The 18392-nt window shown below is 43.8% G+C and overlaps 1 protein-coding gene across 4 annotated transcripts in view; it reads left to right on the top strand.

The window, feature by feature from the left end:
- Positions 1-18392, top strand: part of GNE (glucosamine (UDP-N-acetyl)-2-epimerase/N-acetylmannosamine kinase) — a 102320-nt gene that overhangs the window by 69254 nt on the left and 14674 nt on the right. For all 4 annotated transcript variants that reach the window (XM_068234252.1, XM_068234254.1, XM_068234255.1 and 1 more), the window contains exons 5-7: positions 380-592; positions 7531-7618; positions 10593-10803. In XM_068234252.1, coding sequence (XP_068090353.1) covers positions 380-592; positions 7531-7618; positions 10593-10803 — 512 coding nt within the window. The remainder of the gene's footprint in view (positions 1-379; positions 593-7530; positions 7619-10592; positions 10804-18392) is intronic.

Raw genomic sequence — 18392 nt, 5'->3', positions numbered from 1 at the left:
ATGCCATATATTTTAAAAGCACATATGAGTTCTATATTAGTTGTGAATATAGAGCATTTTCTCTCAGTCAACCTTCTGTCATGGAGGTCATGAGGAAGTCCAATTATGAAAAGAGTAATGAATTTCTTGCTGTTTCTGCATTTGGTTTCATCTGAAAAATACAGGCAAGGCAGTGTGTTTCGTAACAACCTCTCCTTGCATGTACGAGAGATACTTGTGCTGCATAGAAGTGAAGAGTGTACCAGGTTTTTCGCACCCTTAGCGGTCACAAGCAAATACAGTGAGACTTGTGGCGTGCCAAATCTGCTATGGATTCAGAAGGGAAATTGCATTTTCTTTAAACAGTGCACCATGATTTGACATGCCTATTCTCTTACAGGAAGCAAAGAAATGGTGCGAGTAATAAGGAAGAAAGGTGTGGAGCACCATCCCAACTTCAGTGCCGTGAAGCATGTTCCCTTTGAACAGTTCATACAGCTAGTTGCTCATGCTGGATGTATGATTGGAAACAGCAGCTGTGGTGTGCGGGAGGCTGGAGCGTTCGGCACACCTGTCATCAACTTGGGCACACGTCAAACGGGCAGAGAAACAGGTAAGTCATTGGCTCTTATTCAGCTGACTTTTTCTCCTAAGTTTCCTCCTAGGTGATAATTTCACACCTGATCAATAAAATGCCTTTTAAGCCACCAGCAAGCAAGAAAATACTCAGAATAATTTTGGCAGTACGTTTGCTCCTACTTTTTCAATTGCAGACTGCTGAAAAGTTATTGTAAAGAAAAGATGAAAAATTATCTCTTAGGAGAGAACTTGAAAAGGGACCAGTGGGCCCAATACAATTCACTTTTATTCTTAACCACTTGCCGACCGCCCACAGCCCATGGGCGGCGGCAAAGTGGATGCCTTAAGGACCGCAATACGCCTTAGGGCGTTGCGTCCTTTTCCTATGCCGGGGGAGTGATCGCGTCATTGATGACGCGCGCTTCCCCCGGCAACTGGCTCCGCCCACCCGACGTAACATCCCGCCGGCCATACGGAAGCGCCGGCGGGATGTTAACCCCGCGATCGCCGCTACAAAGTGTATAATACACTTTGTAATGTATACAAAGTGTATTATACAGGCTGCCTCCTGCCCTGGTGGTCCCAGTGTCCGAGGGACCACCAGGGCAGGCTGCAGCCACCCTAGTCTGCACCCAAACACACTGATCTGCCCCCCGCCCACTGATCGCCCACAGCACCCCTCAGACCCCCCCCCCCCCCTGCCCACCCCCCAGACCCCTGTTTGCACCCAATCACCCCCCTAATAACCCATCAATCACTCCCTGTCACTATCTGTCAACGCTATTTTTTTTTATCCCCCCCCCCCTGCCCCCTCCTGATCACCCCCCCCCCACCCCTCAGATTCTCCCCAGGACCCCCCCCCAGACCCCCCCCCCCCCTGTGTACTGTATGCATCTATCCCCCCTGATAACCTGTCAATCACCCATCAATCACCCCCTGTCACTGCCACCCAACAATCAGCCCCTAACCTGCCCCTTGCGGGCAATCTGATCACCCACCCACACCAATAGATCGCCCGCAGATCCGATATCAGATCACCTCCCAAATCCATTGTTTACATCTATTCTCTCCTCTAAACACCCACTAATTACCCATCAATCACCCCCTATCACCACCTGTCACTTTTACCTATCAGATCAGACCCTAATCTGCCCCTTGCGGGCACCCAATCACCCGCCAACACGCTCAGATTGCCCTCTGACCCCCCCTTATCAATTCGCCAGTGCATTTATTACATCTGTTCTTCCCTGTAATAACCCACTGATCACCTGTCAATCACCTGCCAATCACCTATCACCCATCAATCACCCCCTGTCACCCCGTCACTGCCACCCATCAATCACCCCCTGTCACTGCCACCCATCAATCAGTCCCTAACCTGCCCCTTGCGGGCAATCTGATCACCCACCCACACCATCCGATCGCCTGCAGACCCGCAGTCAGATCACCTCCCAAGTGCATTGCATCTGTTCTCTCCTCTAAACACCCACTAATTACCCATCAATCACCCCCTGTCACTGCTACCCATCAGATTAGACCCCCATCTGCCCCTAGGGCACCCAATCACCCGCCCACACCCTCAGACCCCAGCCCTGATCACCTCGCCATTGCATTACTTGCATCTATTCCCCCCACTAATCACACCTTGAGACACCCATCAATCACCTCCTGTCACTACCTGTCACCCCCTAGCACACCTACCCATCAGATCAGGCCCTAATTTGCCCCGTGTGGGCTCCTGATCACTCGGCCAAACCCTCAGATCCCCCTCAGACCCCCTTCCGATCACCTCCCCAGTGCATTGATTGCATCTATTTTCCCCTCTAACCACCCCCTGAGACACCCATCAATCACCTCCTGTCACCCCCCTAGCACTCCTATCCATCAGATCAGGCCCAATACAACCTGTCATCTAAAAGGCCACCCTGCTTATGACCGGTTCCACAAAATTCGGCCCCTCATAGACCACCTGTCATCAAAATTTGCAGATGCTTATACCCCTGAACAGTCATTTTGAGACATTTGGTTTCCAGACTCCTCACGGTTTTGGGCCCGTAAAATGCCAGTGCGGTATAGGAACCCCACAAGTGACCCCATTTTAGAAAAAAGACATCCCAAGGTATTCTGTTAGGTGTATGACGAGTTCATAGAAGATTTTATTTTTTGTCAAAAGTTAGCGGAAATTGATTTTTATTGGGTTTTTTTCACAAAGTGTCATTTTTCACTTACTTGTGACTAAAAGTAAAATCTTCTATGACCTCGCCATACACCTAATGGAATACCTTGGGGTGTCTTCTTTCTAAAATGGGGTCACTTGTGGGGTTCCTATACTGCCCTGGCATTTTAGGGGCCCTAAACCGTGAGGAGTAGTCTAGAAAACAAATGCCTCAAAATGACCTGTGAATAGGACGTTGGGCCCCTTAGCGCACCTAGGCTGCAAAAAAAGTGTCACACGTGGTATCGCCGTACTCAGGAGAAGTATTATAATGTGTTTTGGGGTGTATTTTTACACATACCCATGCTGGGTGGGAGAAATCTCTCTGTAAATGGACAATTGTGTGTAAAAAAAATCAAACAATTGTCATGTACAGAGATATTTCTACCACCCAGCATGGGTATGTGTAAAAATACACCCCAAAACACATTATACTTCTTCTCCTGAGTACGGCGGTACCACATGTGTGGCACTTTTTTACACCCTAAGTGCGCTAAGGGGCCCAAAGTCCAATGAGTACCTTTAGGATTTCACAGGTCATTTTGCGACATTTGGTTTCAAGACTACTCACGGTTTAGGGCCCCTAAAATGCCAGGGCAGTATAGGAACCCCACAAATGACCCCATTCTAGAAAGGAGACACCCAAAGGTATTCCATTAGGTGTATGGCGAGGTCATAGAAGATTTTATTTTTTGTCACAAGTTAGCGGAATATGACACTTTGTGAAGAAAAACAATTCAAATCAATTTCTGCCAACTTGTGGCAAAAAATTAAATCTTCTATGAACTCACCATACTCCTAACGGACTACCTTGGGGTGTCTTCTTTGTAAAATGGGGTCATTAGTGGGGTTCCTATACTGCCCTGGCATTTTAGGGGCCCTAAACCGTGAGGAGTAGTCTTGAAACAAAAATGACCTGTGAAATCCTAAAGGTACTCATTGGACTTTGGGCCCTTTAGCGCAGTTAGGGTGCAAAAAAGTGCCACACATGTGGTATTGCCGTACTCGGGAGAAGTAGTATAATGTGTTTTGGGGTGTATTTTTACACATACCCATGCTGGGTGGGAGAAATATCTCTGTGAATGACAATGTTTTCATTTTTTTTTACACACAATTGTCCATTTACAGAGATATTTCTCCCACCCAGCATGGGTATGTGTAAAAATACACCCCAAAACACATTGTACTACTTCTCCCGAGTACGGCGATACCACATGTGTGGCACTTTTTTGCACCCTAACTGCGCTAAAGGGCCCAAAGTCCAATGAGTACCTTTAGGATTTCACAGGTCATTTTGCGACATTTGGTTTCAAGACTACTCCTCATGGTTTAGGGCCCCTAAAATGCCAGGGCAGTATAGGAACCCCACAAATGACCCCATTTTAGAAAGAAGACACCCAAAGGTATTCCGTTAGGAGTATGGTGAGTTCATAGAAGATTTTATTTTTTTGTCACAAGTTAGCGGAAATTGATTTTAATTGTTTTTTTTCACAAAGTGTCATGTTCCGCTAACTTGTGACAAAAAATAAAATCTTCTATGAACTCACCATACTCCTAACGGAATACCTTGTGGTGTCTTCTTTCTAAAATGGGGTCATTTGTGGGGTTCCTATACTGCCCTGGCATTTTAGGGGCCCTAAACCATGAGGAGTAGTCTTGAAACCAAATGTCGCAAAATGACCTGTGAAATCCTAAAGGTACTCATTGGACTTTGGGCCCTTTAGCGCAGTTAGGGTGCAAAAAAGTGCCACACATGTGGTATCGCCGTACTCAGGAGAAGTAGTATAATGTGGTTTGTGGTGTATTTTTACACATACCCATGCTGGGTGGGAGAAATAACTCTGTAAATGGACAATTGTGTGTAAAAAAAAATGAAAACATTGTCATTCACAGAGATATTTCTCCCACCCAGCATGGGTATGTGTAAAAATACACCCCAAAACACATTATAGTACTTCTACTGAGTATGGCAATACCACATGTGTGGCACTTTTTTGCAGCCTAACTGCGCTAAGGGGTCCAAAGTCCAATGAGCACCTTTAGGCTTTACAGGGGTGCTTACAATTTAGCAGCCCCCAAAATGCCAGGACAGTGAACACACCCCACAAATGACCCCATTTTGGAAAGTAGACACTTCAAGGTATTCAGAGGGGGGCATGGTGAGTCCGTGGCAGATTTCATTTTTTTTTTTGTCGCAAGTTAGCAGAAATGGAAACTTTTTTTTTTTTTTTTGGTCACAAAGTGTCATTTTCCGCTTACTTGTGACAAAAAATATCTTCTATGAACTCACTATGCCTCTCAGTGAATACTTTGGGATGTCTTTTTTCCAAAATGGGGTCATTTGGGGGGTGTTTATACTATCCTGGAATTCTAGCCCCTCATGAAACATGACAGGGGGTCAGAAAAGTCATAGATGCTTGAAAATGGGAAAATTCACTTTTTGCACCATAGTTTGTAAACGCTATAACTTTTACCCAAACCAATAAATATACACTGAATGGGTTTTTTTTTCATCAAAAACATGTTTGTCCACATTTTTTGCGCTGCATGTATACAGAAATTTTACTTTATTTGAAAAATGTCAGCACAGAAAGTTAAAAAAATCATTTTTTTTGCCAAAATTCATGTCTTTTTTGATGAATATAATAAAAAGTAAAAATCGCAGGAGCAATCAAATAGCACCAAAAGAAAGCTTTATTAGTGACAAGAAAAGGAGCCAAAATTCATTTAGGTGGTAGGTTGTATGAGCGAGCAATAAACCGTGAAAGCTGCAGTGGTCTGAATGGAAAAAAAGTGCCTGGTCCTTAAGGGGTAGAAAGACTGTGGTCCTCAAGTGGTTAAGCTCTCCCCTAGATCGTTTTTTATCTCTGTTTAACTACCTAAAGACCGCTCCACGCCCATGGGCGTGGCCGCGGCGGCAACCCCAGGACCACCTGACGCCAATTGGCGTCAAGTCCTGGGGCCAGCTAATGCAGGAGATCAAATCTCCTGCTCGGGGGGCGGAGCTCTGCCCCGCCTTCAGTCTCCGAGCGGCGATCGCCGCTCGGAGACTGTTTGTCAGCGAAACCGCTGTAATGCGCTGTAATTATGCTGTAATGCGCTGCGATCAGCAGCAGTGCTGTACTGGGGACAGCCGTGTGACACAGCCGCCACACAGGAGAGCGATTGGCTGTCATAGTCTGAAGCCTATGACAGCCGATCGCCAGGATTGGCCGGCTGGGGGAGGGAGGGGATTAAAAAAAAAAATAACAGAAATAGTAAAAAAAATATTCAAACAATATTTATTTAAAAAAAATAAAATAAACACAAGGGGGCAATCAGACCCTCCAACAGAGAGTTCTGTTGGTAGGGAGAAATAGGGAGAGGGGCGGGGGGGGGGGGGGGGGGGGGGTGTAACTAGTGTGCTGTGTTGTGCGGCCCTGCAGCTTAACCTTAAAGCTGCAGCGGCCAATTATGAAAAAAAATTGCCTGGTCTTTAGGGGGGTTTACCACTGTGGTCCTCAAGTGGTTAAAAAAACTTTCAGCATTTGAAATAGTACCAAAAGGTGAAAAAGTACTGTCAATACAAGTATTGAGTATCTTGCTTGCTGGTAGCTTAAAGGACAACTGAAGCAAGAGGGATATAGAGGCTGGAATATTTATTTCCTTTTAGGCAATAACCAGTTGCCTGGCTATCCTGCTGATCCTCTGCTCTAGTACCTTTAGCCATAGACCCTGAACAAGCATGCAGCAGATCAGGTGTTTCTGACATTGTCAGATCTGACAGGATTAGCTGCATGCTTGGTTCTGGTGTGTTAATAAGATACTACTGCAGCCAAGTAGCTCAGCCAGCAACTGGTATTGACTAAAAGGAAATTAATATGGCAGCCTCCATATACTTCTCGCTTCAGTTGTCCCTTAAAAGGTATTTTGATAAGATGAGAAAATATCACCTAGGAGAAAACTCGGGAGAAAAAGTGAATTGGATCGCACCCATAATCTTTTATAAAGTACCAATGTAATAGTCTGCAATGTAAGTAGTGTATAATTTTGAATTCTACAAATAAGTACTGGGATTTAGAACACAAGAGTAGGCGTTCATGCTAATTTTATGCAAATATATGCCGCTTGGAAATGGCCCAGTCAGATGCAGCAACTTCTCACCCAGACCCAGCAGAGGTATTAATCCTCCCAGTTAGCTGGGCTTTGTCTGCCTAGCTTCTGTAGAAGTCTAGGCCTGCATTTTTCACAGCCAGTATTATGCATTTATGTAGCACTCATATTTTCTGCAGCACTTTACAGAGTACAAAAAAAGAAAAACGTTCATGTCCGTCAATGTAATTTCCCTTTCCATATTCATAGTTTAATGTCCCATGTAGTTTAGTACCCACGGGGTACTCACCTCGGGAGGGGGAAGCCTCTGGATCCTGGAGAGGCTTCTCTCCTGTCCTCCTCCACTGGCTCTTTTCAGTGCTTGGACTCCGAAAAGCTGCTTGTCGACAACCTGCGCACTAGCACGGGCCCGCTCAGGCTTCAGGGTAATAAGCCACGCTTGATTGGGGCTGTGCATGCACAAGCAAGCCTTCTTGCAGCACTTGGGGGGGGGGGGGGGAGGTCAGTCATTGTTTGAGCAGCCTGGCTGTATGGGGGGGGGGGGGGTAAGGGGAGGTAAGCCTCCGAAGTATCCAAAATACACGGAGACAAACCTCATAGGTTTGCTTTAAGTTCTACTATCTTTTACAAATGTGTAACTGTGTAATATGTTTATGAATTGCCAGGTGAGAATGTTCTCCATGTTAGAGATGCTGACACAGAAAACAAAATAATTCACGCACTTCAGCTTCAGTTTGGAAAACGTTACCCATGGTAAGTGGCTATTTTCATCTCTCAGTGATTAGTATAAAATCTAAAATCTGTAATCCAGTTGTAGCCAATACAGCCAGTGATTGGCTCATATTACAGAGTGGTAGAATGTTTCGGAGCACACTTCTTCAGCAATGTTAAAACTGCTGTAACATTACCCATTTTCAGAAGAATTTATTGTCAAAAGTGTTGCTTTCTAGTGCATCAAATGTATCTTTTATTTGCTGGTCCACTGCCGCTCTGTTAAGTCTTATTTTTTTTTGTATTTCTTTGGTTTAAAGAGGAACTCCAGTAAAAATAATGTAATAAAAAGTACTTCATTTTTACAATAATTATGTATAAATGATCGTTTTTTGCCCATTGTAAAATCTTTTAAATCCCTTATTTACATTCTGACATTTATTACATAGTGACATTTGACATTTATTACATAGTCATAGTGACATAGCTATTTCCCACAATGCAACAAGGTTCACAGACAGGAAACTGCCAGGAGTACCACGGTCCTCAGTTTCTTGTGGGAGGGGTTTCACCACAATATCAGTCATACAGTGACCCCTGATGGTTTGTGAAAAGGAATAGATTTCTCATGTAAAAGGGGGTATCAGCCACTGATTGGGATAAAGTTCAATTCTTGGTCGGAGTTTCTCTTTAAGCTACTCTCAGACATCTTTAACTATTAAGTATCCCACAGAAATCTATATAGCAGGCCTAAAGCCTTGTACACACTTAAAGTGAACCTGAACTCTTGTATAGGACAGAAGGGAAACAGAGAGAAATAAACCCTGTATGTATTTAGAGACTTTAGCCTGTTTAAAGTGGACTTGAACGCAGAATGTCCTCTCTGCTCTAAAAGATACACAACAGCATAATAACCTTTAAACAAAAACATTTCTTTGTTACAGCTGATACAAATCCTAAAATAAATCTGCACTGTTTCTGCTTCTATTCATGGAAGCATGGACATATTGTTAACCGTCTGTGCTTTCAAATGAGCTTATCTGCCATCTCTGCCATGGCAGTCAGGTGACACAGGAGAGATTAAACTACAACTTGTGATTAGACACAAATGAGGGGGAATGAAACAGGCTAAACTCTAAATACATACAGAGTGCATTTCTCTGTTTTCCTTCTGTCCTGTGCGAGAGTTCAGGTTCACTGTATTTAGAGTTTAGCCTGTTTTTTAGGCATTTAGGTTCAATGTATTTAGAGTTTAGCCTGTTTTATTCCCTCATTTGTGTCTAATCACAAGTTGTAATTTGATCTCTCCCCTGTGTTACATGACTGCCATGGCAGATAAGGCAGATAAGCTCATTTGAAAGGACAGGATGTTAACAATATGTCTCCATGAATTAAGAAGTAGAAAGTGCAGATTTATTTTAGGATTTGTACCAGCTGTAGCAAAGAATTGCTGTTGTGTATCTTTTAGAGCAGAGAGGAAGTTCTGAGTTAAAACGCTTTAAAACAAAACTCAACTGAGGTAGCCATTCAAGTTTAGCTCAGCCAAGAATCTAGATGTACAACTGCACTGATGATGCTTAAAGAAAAGCAGAGACAAAGAATAGTGAAAGATTTATACTGCTTGTGTAGTACTATTCTCCGCCTAAGTGAGACGGAGAGAGCGCACTGCGCATGCTCAGACTGGCTGTGACTGGCCGAAGTTACGGGACCCGGTAACGGCGCTACAGAAGACTGAGGACGGCGGCGTGGGAGCGATTCGCGCGGATGGGGCTGGAGGAAGCCCCAGGTGTGTATAAAACTTTCACTATTCTTCATCTCTGGTACACTTTAAAGATCTGGCAAACCAGATCTTTAAATGACAGTGATGAATAAGTGCATTGTTCCTCTACTTACTCTGCCTGCCAAATACTACTCTATTGTGTGCAGCATCATTGTTATTCCTCCTCCTTCTCCAAGCAACATGTCTATTGGCACTTTAGTTAGCCAGAACTATAGTCCTATCAAGTCCCAATAGCTGTGGACGACAGTAAGGGCCGGTTTCCACGTGGATCCATGGCCATTATTTGCCTGCTGCATAGACAGCCTGAATCGCTAAGCCATGCCATGCACTGCTGTAGGGATTCAGCCGCATCATGCCACCCAGATTTGCACCTCAGTGCCATCTGGACAGCAAGCCACTAGTTAGGCAGTGTTACCCCCGCCCCTTTCGTATGTGGGGAAATGTTGAAGATGTGGCTCTGATTTGTGCATAGTGCTAATATGCCCTTATTGTTTGTGTGCTCTTTAAAGGACACTTGTAGTGAGAGGGATATGAAGGCTGACATATTTATTTTCTTTTAAACATTGCACTTTGCCTGGCAGCTGCCTCTAATCTTCTAATGCTAGGTACACACTATGAGATTTTCTGGCAGATTCACTGTCAGATCGATTATTTCCAACATGTCCAATCTGATTTCTGAGCATCTTCTGACCGATTTCCTATTGAAGTGAATGGAAAATGGTCGGAAATCGATCTGAAAATGCTTGAAAATCGATCAGAATTCAGATCGGACGTGTTGGAAATAATCGATCTGACAGTAAATCTGCCAGAAAATTCTCATAGTGTGTACCTAGTATTAGCCACAGATCCAATCAATCAATCAAGCAATTTCCCGTTGAGATACAGGGCAGTTGTATTTGAAAAATAGCTATTCAGGATTTTTCAGCAGTAAGAGGAGGTGGGTGGGCTGTAGGCTGGGGAAAACCTCGCTTTATTGGCAACAAAAAGCTTGTGTGACTAGTTACCGGTATGCCGCTATTTCTCATCAGACAACACTTATCTGTCTATAAAATCAGTGTGTTTACATACCGTATATATCAACTTGTTTCATTTACATTAATTTCTTGGTCTACTATGTATTGTAATATCGTATTTGTTAAGTCTGCACTAAATATTTTAATTATACCTTTGATTGTCTGACATTTTAATGCTGAAGCAAATAGAGCACCCGATTTACTTAGATTATATTTTCCACAGTTCAAAAATTTATGGCGATGGCAGTTCTGTGCCCAGAATTGTGAAGTTTCTCAAATCGATAAGCTTATCTCAACCGCTGCAGAAGAAGTTCTGCTTCCCTCCAGTAAAAGAGAGTATCTCTCAAGACATTGATCACATCTTGGAAACTCTAAGTGCCTTGGCTGTTGACTTGGGAGGAACAAATCTCAGGGTAGCAATTGTCAGCATGAAGGTATATTTGTCATAGCATTTGTTTTTCTTGAACACCTTATTAAAATGCTAAAACAAAAATTAGGACTAGTGCTAACTAATGTAGCACTACCCTGCAACTTACAGCCCCTTGTCATTAGTTTTTGTATGTATAGCCATCCTCCGCCAGTTGTTCATCTCTGCCCTTGGCCAGGACTTGGGTCAATTTTCCTGATTTTATTCCCCATAGATTAATGATCAGCAATGCATGTGCACTTCTCCAAGTGTTCTTGGGAGAGCTAGGAATTCTAGGAACTGAAAGCTGTGCCGTGGTCCTGGCCAAGCGGACACCTGTCAGTGGGGAGGAGACTGCACACTCCAATACCTAGAGAAAATGGGGGGGATCTGGGTGCAGTGCTACATTACAAGAAAAATGAATTCTGATGAAGCATATATATAATTTATATCTGTGAACCTATGAAAATTTAATTCCAATGAAACACATAGATAGTTATATTTGTGAATGCAAGAAAAATTAATTCTGATTTTGCTACAGTGCTACACCCGTGTACACTAGCCCTGCTGTCTTTTAAGTACCGTATTTTTCGGACCATGAGACGCACTTTTTCTCCCCCTAAAGTGGGGGGGAAAAGGCAATGCGTCTTATGGTCCGAATGTGCGGTCAGATGTAGCTTATCAGATGAATGCGTGGGGCTTACTGGAAGCAGCTAACGGCTGCATTCAGGGCTGCTGATAAGCAGTGTAGTGGAGGCTCACAAGTGGCAGTTCCAGCGTTAAAAAAAGCCCCGTTATCCGTGTAAGGAAGTTCCCTCCCCGCAATCCCAGTACGTGTGGGGCTATCAGAGGAAGCCAACTGGGTTATGCTATGCAGAAGAGCAGAGTGGTGAAGACACACAGATCGCGGTGCTTGTGGCAGCTGCAGTGTTAAAAAAGCCCCGATAGCCGTGTAAGGAAGCTTCATCCCCCTCCCCACAATCCCAGGGTAGAGCGAGTACCTCTTCCAACAACGGAGATTCCCAAGACGAACCGCTCTGCAAAGTCCTGCGCAGGCAACATGTGGTGCGCAGGCAGCATGTGGACGCTAATTTAGGCCCCTTCTTCTAGACCGGAAGTAGACCGGAACCCGCGGCTGATGCACTTGGTGTAGTTGCCGCGACTTTGCAGAGCGGTTCGTCTTGGAAATCTCCGTTGTTGGAAGAGGTACTCGCTCTACCCTGGGATTGTGGGGAGGGGGATGAAGCTTCCTTACACGGCTATCGGGGCTTTTTTTAACACTGCAGCTGCCACGAGCACCGTGATCTGTGTGTCTTCACCACTCTGCTCTTCTGCATAGCATAACCCAGTTGGCTTCCTCTGATAGCCCCACACGTACTGGGATTGCGGGGAGGGAACTTCCTTACACGGATAACGGGGCTTTTTTAACGCTGGAACTGCCACTTGTGAGCCTCCACTACACTGCTTATCAGCAGCCCTGAATGCAGCCGTTAGCTCCTTCCAGTAAGCCCCACGCATACAGCTCCCCTTCTAGTTGATACAACACCTTCTGTCAGTGATCAAGGGGTACCATCCAGGCACATGCTGCTTCAGGTGCAGCCCACACTACCTGGCAGCCATTGTAGCCTCTCCAGCCCCCACCCATTCTTCTGGCAGCTCACACACTTCCATGCAGTCACCCTCAGCCAGGAAAATCATGAAAGCTGCAGAACAGCTTTACTACTACCTGGAGTTTCGGTGACCGGCAGGCAGTACCACAGGATCCCGGACTGCATTCTATGGATTTTGGATCTGCCACATGCCTAGTCTGAATCTGAAAGTTGAGACACAGCTCTAAAGGCTATCTCCTATGCAAAGCCCACCTCATCAGGTGAGGTCTATTTACTGAGCCATAGCCACCTTTAACCACTTAAGGACCGCAGTCTTTTCACCCCTTAAGGACCAGAGCCTTTTTTCCATTCAGACCACTGCAGCTTTAATGGTTTATTGCTCAGTCATACAAGCTACCATCTAAATGAATTTTACCTCCTTTTCTTGTCACTAATACAGCTTTCTTTTGGTGCTATTTGATTGCTGCAGCGATTTTTACTTTTTATTATATTCATCAAAAAAGACATGAATTTTGGCAAAAAAATGATTTTTTTAACTTTCTGTGCTGACATTTTTCAAATAAAGTAAAATTTCTGTATACATGCAGCGCGAAAAATGTGGACAAACATGTTTTTGATTAAAAAAACCCATTCAGTGTATATTTATTGGTTTGGGTAAAAGTTATAGCGTTTACAAACTATGGTGCAAAAATTGAATTTTCCCATTTTGAAGCATCTCTCTCATTTCTGAGCACCTGTCAGGTTTCATGAGGTGCTAGAATTCCAGGATAGTATAAACACCCCCCAAATGACCCCATTTTGGAAAGAAGACACCCCAAAGTATTCACTAAGAGGCATGGTGAGTTCATAGAAGATTTTATCTTTTGTCACAAGTTAGCGGAAAATGACACTTTGTGACAAAAAAAATAAATTAAAAAAAGTTTCCATTTCTGCTAACTGGTGACAAAAAAAAATGAAATCTGCCATGGACTCACCATGCCCCTCTCTGAATACCTTGAAGTGTCTAGTTTCCAAAATGGGGTCATTTGTGGGGTGTGTTTACTGTCCTGGCATTTTGGGGGGTGCTAAATTGTAAGCACCCCTGTAAAGCCTAAAGGTGCTCATAGGACTTTGGGCCCCTTAGCGCACCTAGGCTGCAAAAGAAATGTCACACGTGGTATCGCCTTACTCAGGAGAAATAGTATAATGTGTTTTGGGGTGTATTTTTACACATACCCATGATGGGTGGGAGAAATATCTCTGTAAATGAGATTTCTTTTGATTTTTTTTACACACAATTGTCCATTTACAGAGATATTTCTCCCACCCAGCATGGGTATGTGTAAAAATACACCCCAAAACACATTATACTACTTCTCCTGAGTACGGCGATACCACATGTGTGACACTTTTTTGCACCCTAACTGCGCTAAGGGGCCCAAAGTCCTATGAGTACCTTTAGGATTTTCACAGGTCATTTTAAGGCATTTATTTTCTAGACTACTCCTCACGGTTTAGGGCCCCTAAAATGCCAGGACAGTATAGGAACCCTACAAGTGACCCCATTTTAGAAAGAAGACACCCCAAGGTATTCCGTTAGTAGTATGGGGAGTTCATAGAAGATTTCATTTTTTTTTCACAAGTTAGCGGAAATTGATTTTTATTGTTTTTTTCACAAAGTGTCATTTTCCACTAACTTGTGACAAAAAATAAAATCTTCTATGAATTCCCCATACACCTAATTGAATACCTTGGGGTGTCTTCTTTCTAAAATGGGGTCACTTGTGGGGTTCCTATAATGCCCTGGCATTTTAGGGGCCCTAAACCGTGAGGAGTAGTCTAGAAACCAAATGCCTCAAAATGACCTGTGAAATTCTAAAGGTACTCATAGGACGTTGGGCCTCTTAGCGCACCTAGGTTGCAAAAAAGTGTCACACGTGGTATCGCCGTACTCAGGAGAAGTAGTATAATGTGTTTTGGGGTGTATTTTTACACATACCCATGCTGGGTGGGAGAAATATCTCTGTAAATTAAAATGTTTTGATTTTTTTAACACACAATTGTCCCTTTACAGAGATATTTCTCCCACCCAGCATGGGTATGTGTAAAAATACACCCCAAAACACATTATACTACTTCTCCTGAGTACGGCGATATCACATGTGTGACACTTTTTTGCAGCCTAGGTGCGCTAAGGGGCCCAACGTCCTATTCACAGGTCATTTTGAGGCATTTGGTTTCTAGACTACTCCTTACGGTTTAGGGCCCCTAAAATGCCAGGGCAGTATAGAAACCCCACAAGTGACCCCATTTTAGAAAGAAGACACCCCAAGGTATTCCGTTAGGTGTATGGTGAGTTCATAGAAGATTTTATTTTTTGTCACAAGTTAGTGGAAAATGGCACTTTGTGAAAAAAAACAATACAAATCAATTTCCACTAACTTTTGACAAAAAATAAAATCTTCTATGAACTCGTCATACACCTAACGGAGTACCTTGGGGTGTCTTCTTTCTAAAATGGGGTCACTTGTGGGGTTCCTATACTGCCCTGGCATTTTAGGGGCCCAAAACCACGAGGAGTAGTCTGGAAACCTAATGCCTCAAAATGACTGTTCAGGGGTATAAGCATCTGCAAATTTTGATGACAGGTGGTCTATGAGGGGCCGAATTTTGTGGAATAAGCAGGGTGGCTTCTTAGATGACAGGTTGTATTGGCACTGAAGTGCAGGAATGTTCTCAAATCGTGACCTGGACATGGCAATTAAGTCGTACCAGCAGTGATCAGAAAAAAAAATTCTGTCACTGCGGTGGGGCGGGTGAGGGTTTGGCCGGGTGATCAGAAGCCCGCAGGGGGCATATTAGGGCCTGATCTGATGGGTAGCAGTGACAGGGGGTGACGGGGTGGTTGATAGGTGATCAGTAGGTGATTACAGAGGCGAATATATGCAAGCAATGCACTGGCGAGTTGATCAGAGAGGGTCTGGGGGGCTAATTGAGGGTGTGGGCGGGTGATTGGGTGCCCGCAAGGGGCAGATTAGTGTCTGATCTGATGGGTAGCAAAGACAGTTGGTGACGGGGTGATTGATGGGTGATCAGTGGATGATTAGAGGGGAGAACAGATGTAAACGATGCACTGTCGGAGGTGATTTGAGGGTGGGTCTGCACGCAATCTGAGGGTGTGGGTGGGTGATCAGGTGCCCACAAAAGGCAGGTTAGGGTCTGATCTGATGGGTGGCAGTGACAGGGGGTGATTGATGGGTGATTGACAGGTGATCAGTGGGTGATTATAGGGAAGAATAGATGTATACAGTACACAGGGGGGAGGGTCTAGGGAGGATCTGAGGGTGTGGGGGGGGGGGGGGGGTGTTCAGGAGCCCCCAGGGGGCAGTTTAGGACCTAATCTAAAAAATAGTGTTGAGATAGTGACAGGGAGTGATTAATGGGTGATTAGGGGGGTGATTGGGTGCAAACAGGTGTCTGAGGGGTGGGCAGGGGGGGTCTGATGGGTGCAGTGGGTGATCAGGGGGCAGGATCAGTGTGCTTGGGTACTTACAAGGAGGGCTGCAACCTGCCCTGGTGGTCCCTCAATCACTGGGACCACCAGGGCAGGAGGCAGCCTGTATAGTACGCTTTGTATACATTACAAAGCGTATTATCCGCTTTACTTGCGGCAGATCGGGGGTTAACAACCCGCCGCCGCTGCTAATTGGCTGGAGGGTTGACGTCGCGGGTGGGCACATCCAGCGTGCGATCCCCGGCCAGCTAGTCCGCAACGAGCCGCCGCCGATCGGCGTATTACGGTCGTTGCGGGCTCCACTTTGCCGCCTAGGTAGGGGCGGTCGGCAAGTGGTTAAAATCACAATCCAGTAAAATATATATAGATCTATATATATATATATATATATATATATATATAGATATATATATAGATATAGATATAGATATATAGATATATAGATATATATATATATAGATATATAGATATATATATAGATATAGATCTATATATATATATATATATATAGATCTATCTATATATATATATATAGATCTATCTATATATATATCTATATATATATATATATATATATATCTATATATATATATATATATATATATATATATATACAGATCTATCTATATAGATCTATATATATATATATATATATATATATATATATATATATATATATATATATATATATATATATATATATATATATATATATATATATATATATATATATAGATCTATATATATCTATATATAGGTGGTTGGGAGGGGATCAAGGGATACATGGGGGGGAGATCTGGATTTTTTTTACACTAAAATCGCACAGCCTGTCACGGCTGCAGGCTGTGCGTCTCTCCCTGTCACACAAGATCCACAGTGACAGGGAGAGGGAGGCGGAGAGGAAGGCGGAACGGCAACTATGTTGCCTTTCGGAGGGTGATCGCTGTGATTGGCTCACAGCGATCACACGGCAGGGAGCCAATCAGTGACGGCTCCTGCCGATACCCGGAAGCCTTAGCTGTCATAAGACAGCTAAGTGCAGCCGGTTCGGTGCGCGCGATCGCGGCGGGGAGCGGCGGCGCCGGTGATAGAGATCTACGCCCTGCCAGCCAGGAGCCCATCAAAACAGGGCGTAGATCTCTATCACCTCGGTCCTTAAGTGGTTAATTTACATATAGTGAGAATCCCCCTCTTTTTGTCACCTTCTACACTTTAGATTACAAAGACAAGCAGCACCTGTATTCTAAGTCACTGGATTGCCTTTCCACACCACTTTTCTCTGAATTTGTATATGCTGAAAAAAGCTCCACAAGACGCCCCTGGACCATGGAGGCACCAGGTTAAGATTAATTTTTTCCATGGGTTTTGTCCTCTAAACCTAGGTGCGTCTTATAGTCCGAAAAATACGGTAGTTCATAGCACTTTGCTAAACTATTTGCTATTACTATTTTATATCGAGCTTTTCAGCAGTACACTGAATAATTCATGTCACTAACTGTCCTGCAGAGGAGCTCACAATCAGTGTAGAGATGCTGGCCCTTATTCAATTCACTCTTTCCTTTAAGCTTTCTCCTAGTAGATAATTTTTCTTCCTCTGTTTAAAATAAATTTTCAGCACTCTGCAATTGAAAATGTACTGTCAAAAATGTTCTATGTGTTTTCTTTCCTTGCTGGTGGCTTAAAGGACCACTATCTCAATAAATTGTAAAATTTAAAGTACATGTAAACCTATACAAATAAGAAGTACATTTCTCCCAAAGTAAAATGTGCTATAAATGACTTTTCTCCTATGTTGCTGTAACTTTAAGTAGTAGAAATCTGACAGAACCGACAGGTTTTGGACTAGCTCATCTCCTCATGGAGAGTTCTCAGGGTTTTCTTTATTTTCAAAATCACTTATTGAATGGCAGTTGCTTCATCCAACTGCCAAATCAGTGTGCGGTAAGCAGGAAGGCTGGCCAGCCTATTTGTATAAATCCTTTTCAGAGAGCGTCTTTATAAAGACTGAGGCAGGCAACACACTTGTCTTTCAGTTTTCTGCGCGCGTTTTCCTGCATACTTTTTCTGCACACCAAGTGTGTTTCTATGCAGGAAAACGCACGTGTTTTTTCACAGCAGCTGATGTAATTGATAGAGAAAACTGACAAAATGTGCAGAATCAGGATGCAAAATGTCAGTTTTTTTTTCTGCGCGCGAACAACATGTTAAGGCCTCTTGCACACTGCAAGCAATTCAGATTCAGATTCCGCTTTTTAATCTGTTTTTACTTCCGATTCAGATTCAGATTTGCAGTTTGCTCCTTGCACACTGCAAATCTGAATCTGAATCGGAGGTAAAAACTGATTAAAAAGCGGAATCTGAATCTGAATTGCTTGCAGTGTGCAAGAGGCCTAAGTGTGGACTAGCCCATTGATTAACATGAGTTCTCAGTTTTTCTGTGCAGAAAACGTGCACGAAAACAGTCAAGTGTGTTCCCTGCCTCAAGGCCATAATGAGAATCCCCCATGAGGAGAT

The sequence above is a fragment of the Hyperolius riggenbachi genome, chromosome 1 (assembly GCF_040937935.1).
Source record: "Hyperolius riggenbachi isolate aHypRig1 chromosome 1, aHypRig1.pri, whole genome shotgun sequence".
Lineage (NCBI taxonomy): Eukaryota > Metazoa > Chordata > Amphibia > Anura > Hyperoliidae > Hyperolius > Hyperolius riggenbachi.
The sequence above is the reverse complement of the archived record's forward strand: the minus strand, read 5'-3'. Positions and strand labels throughout refer to the sequence as shown.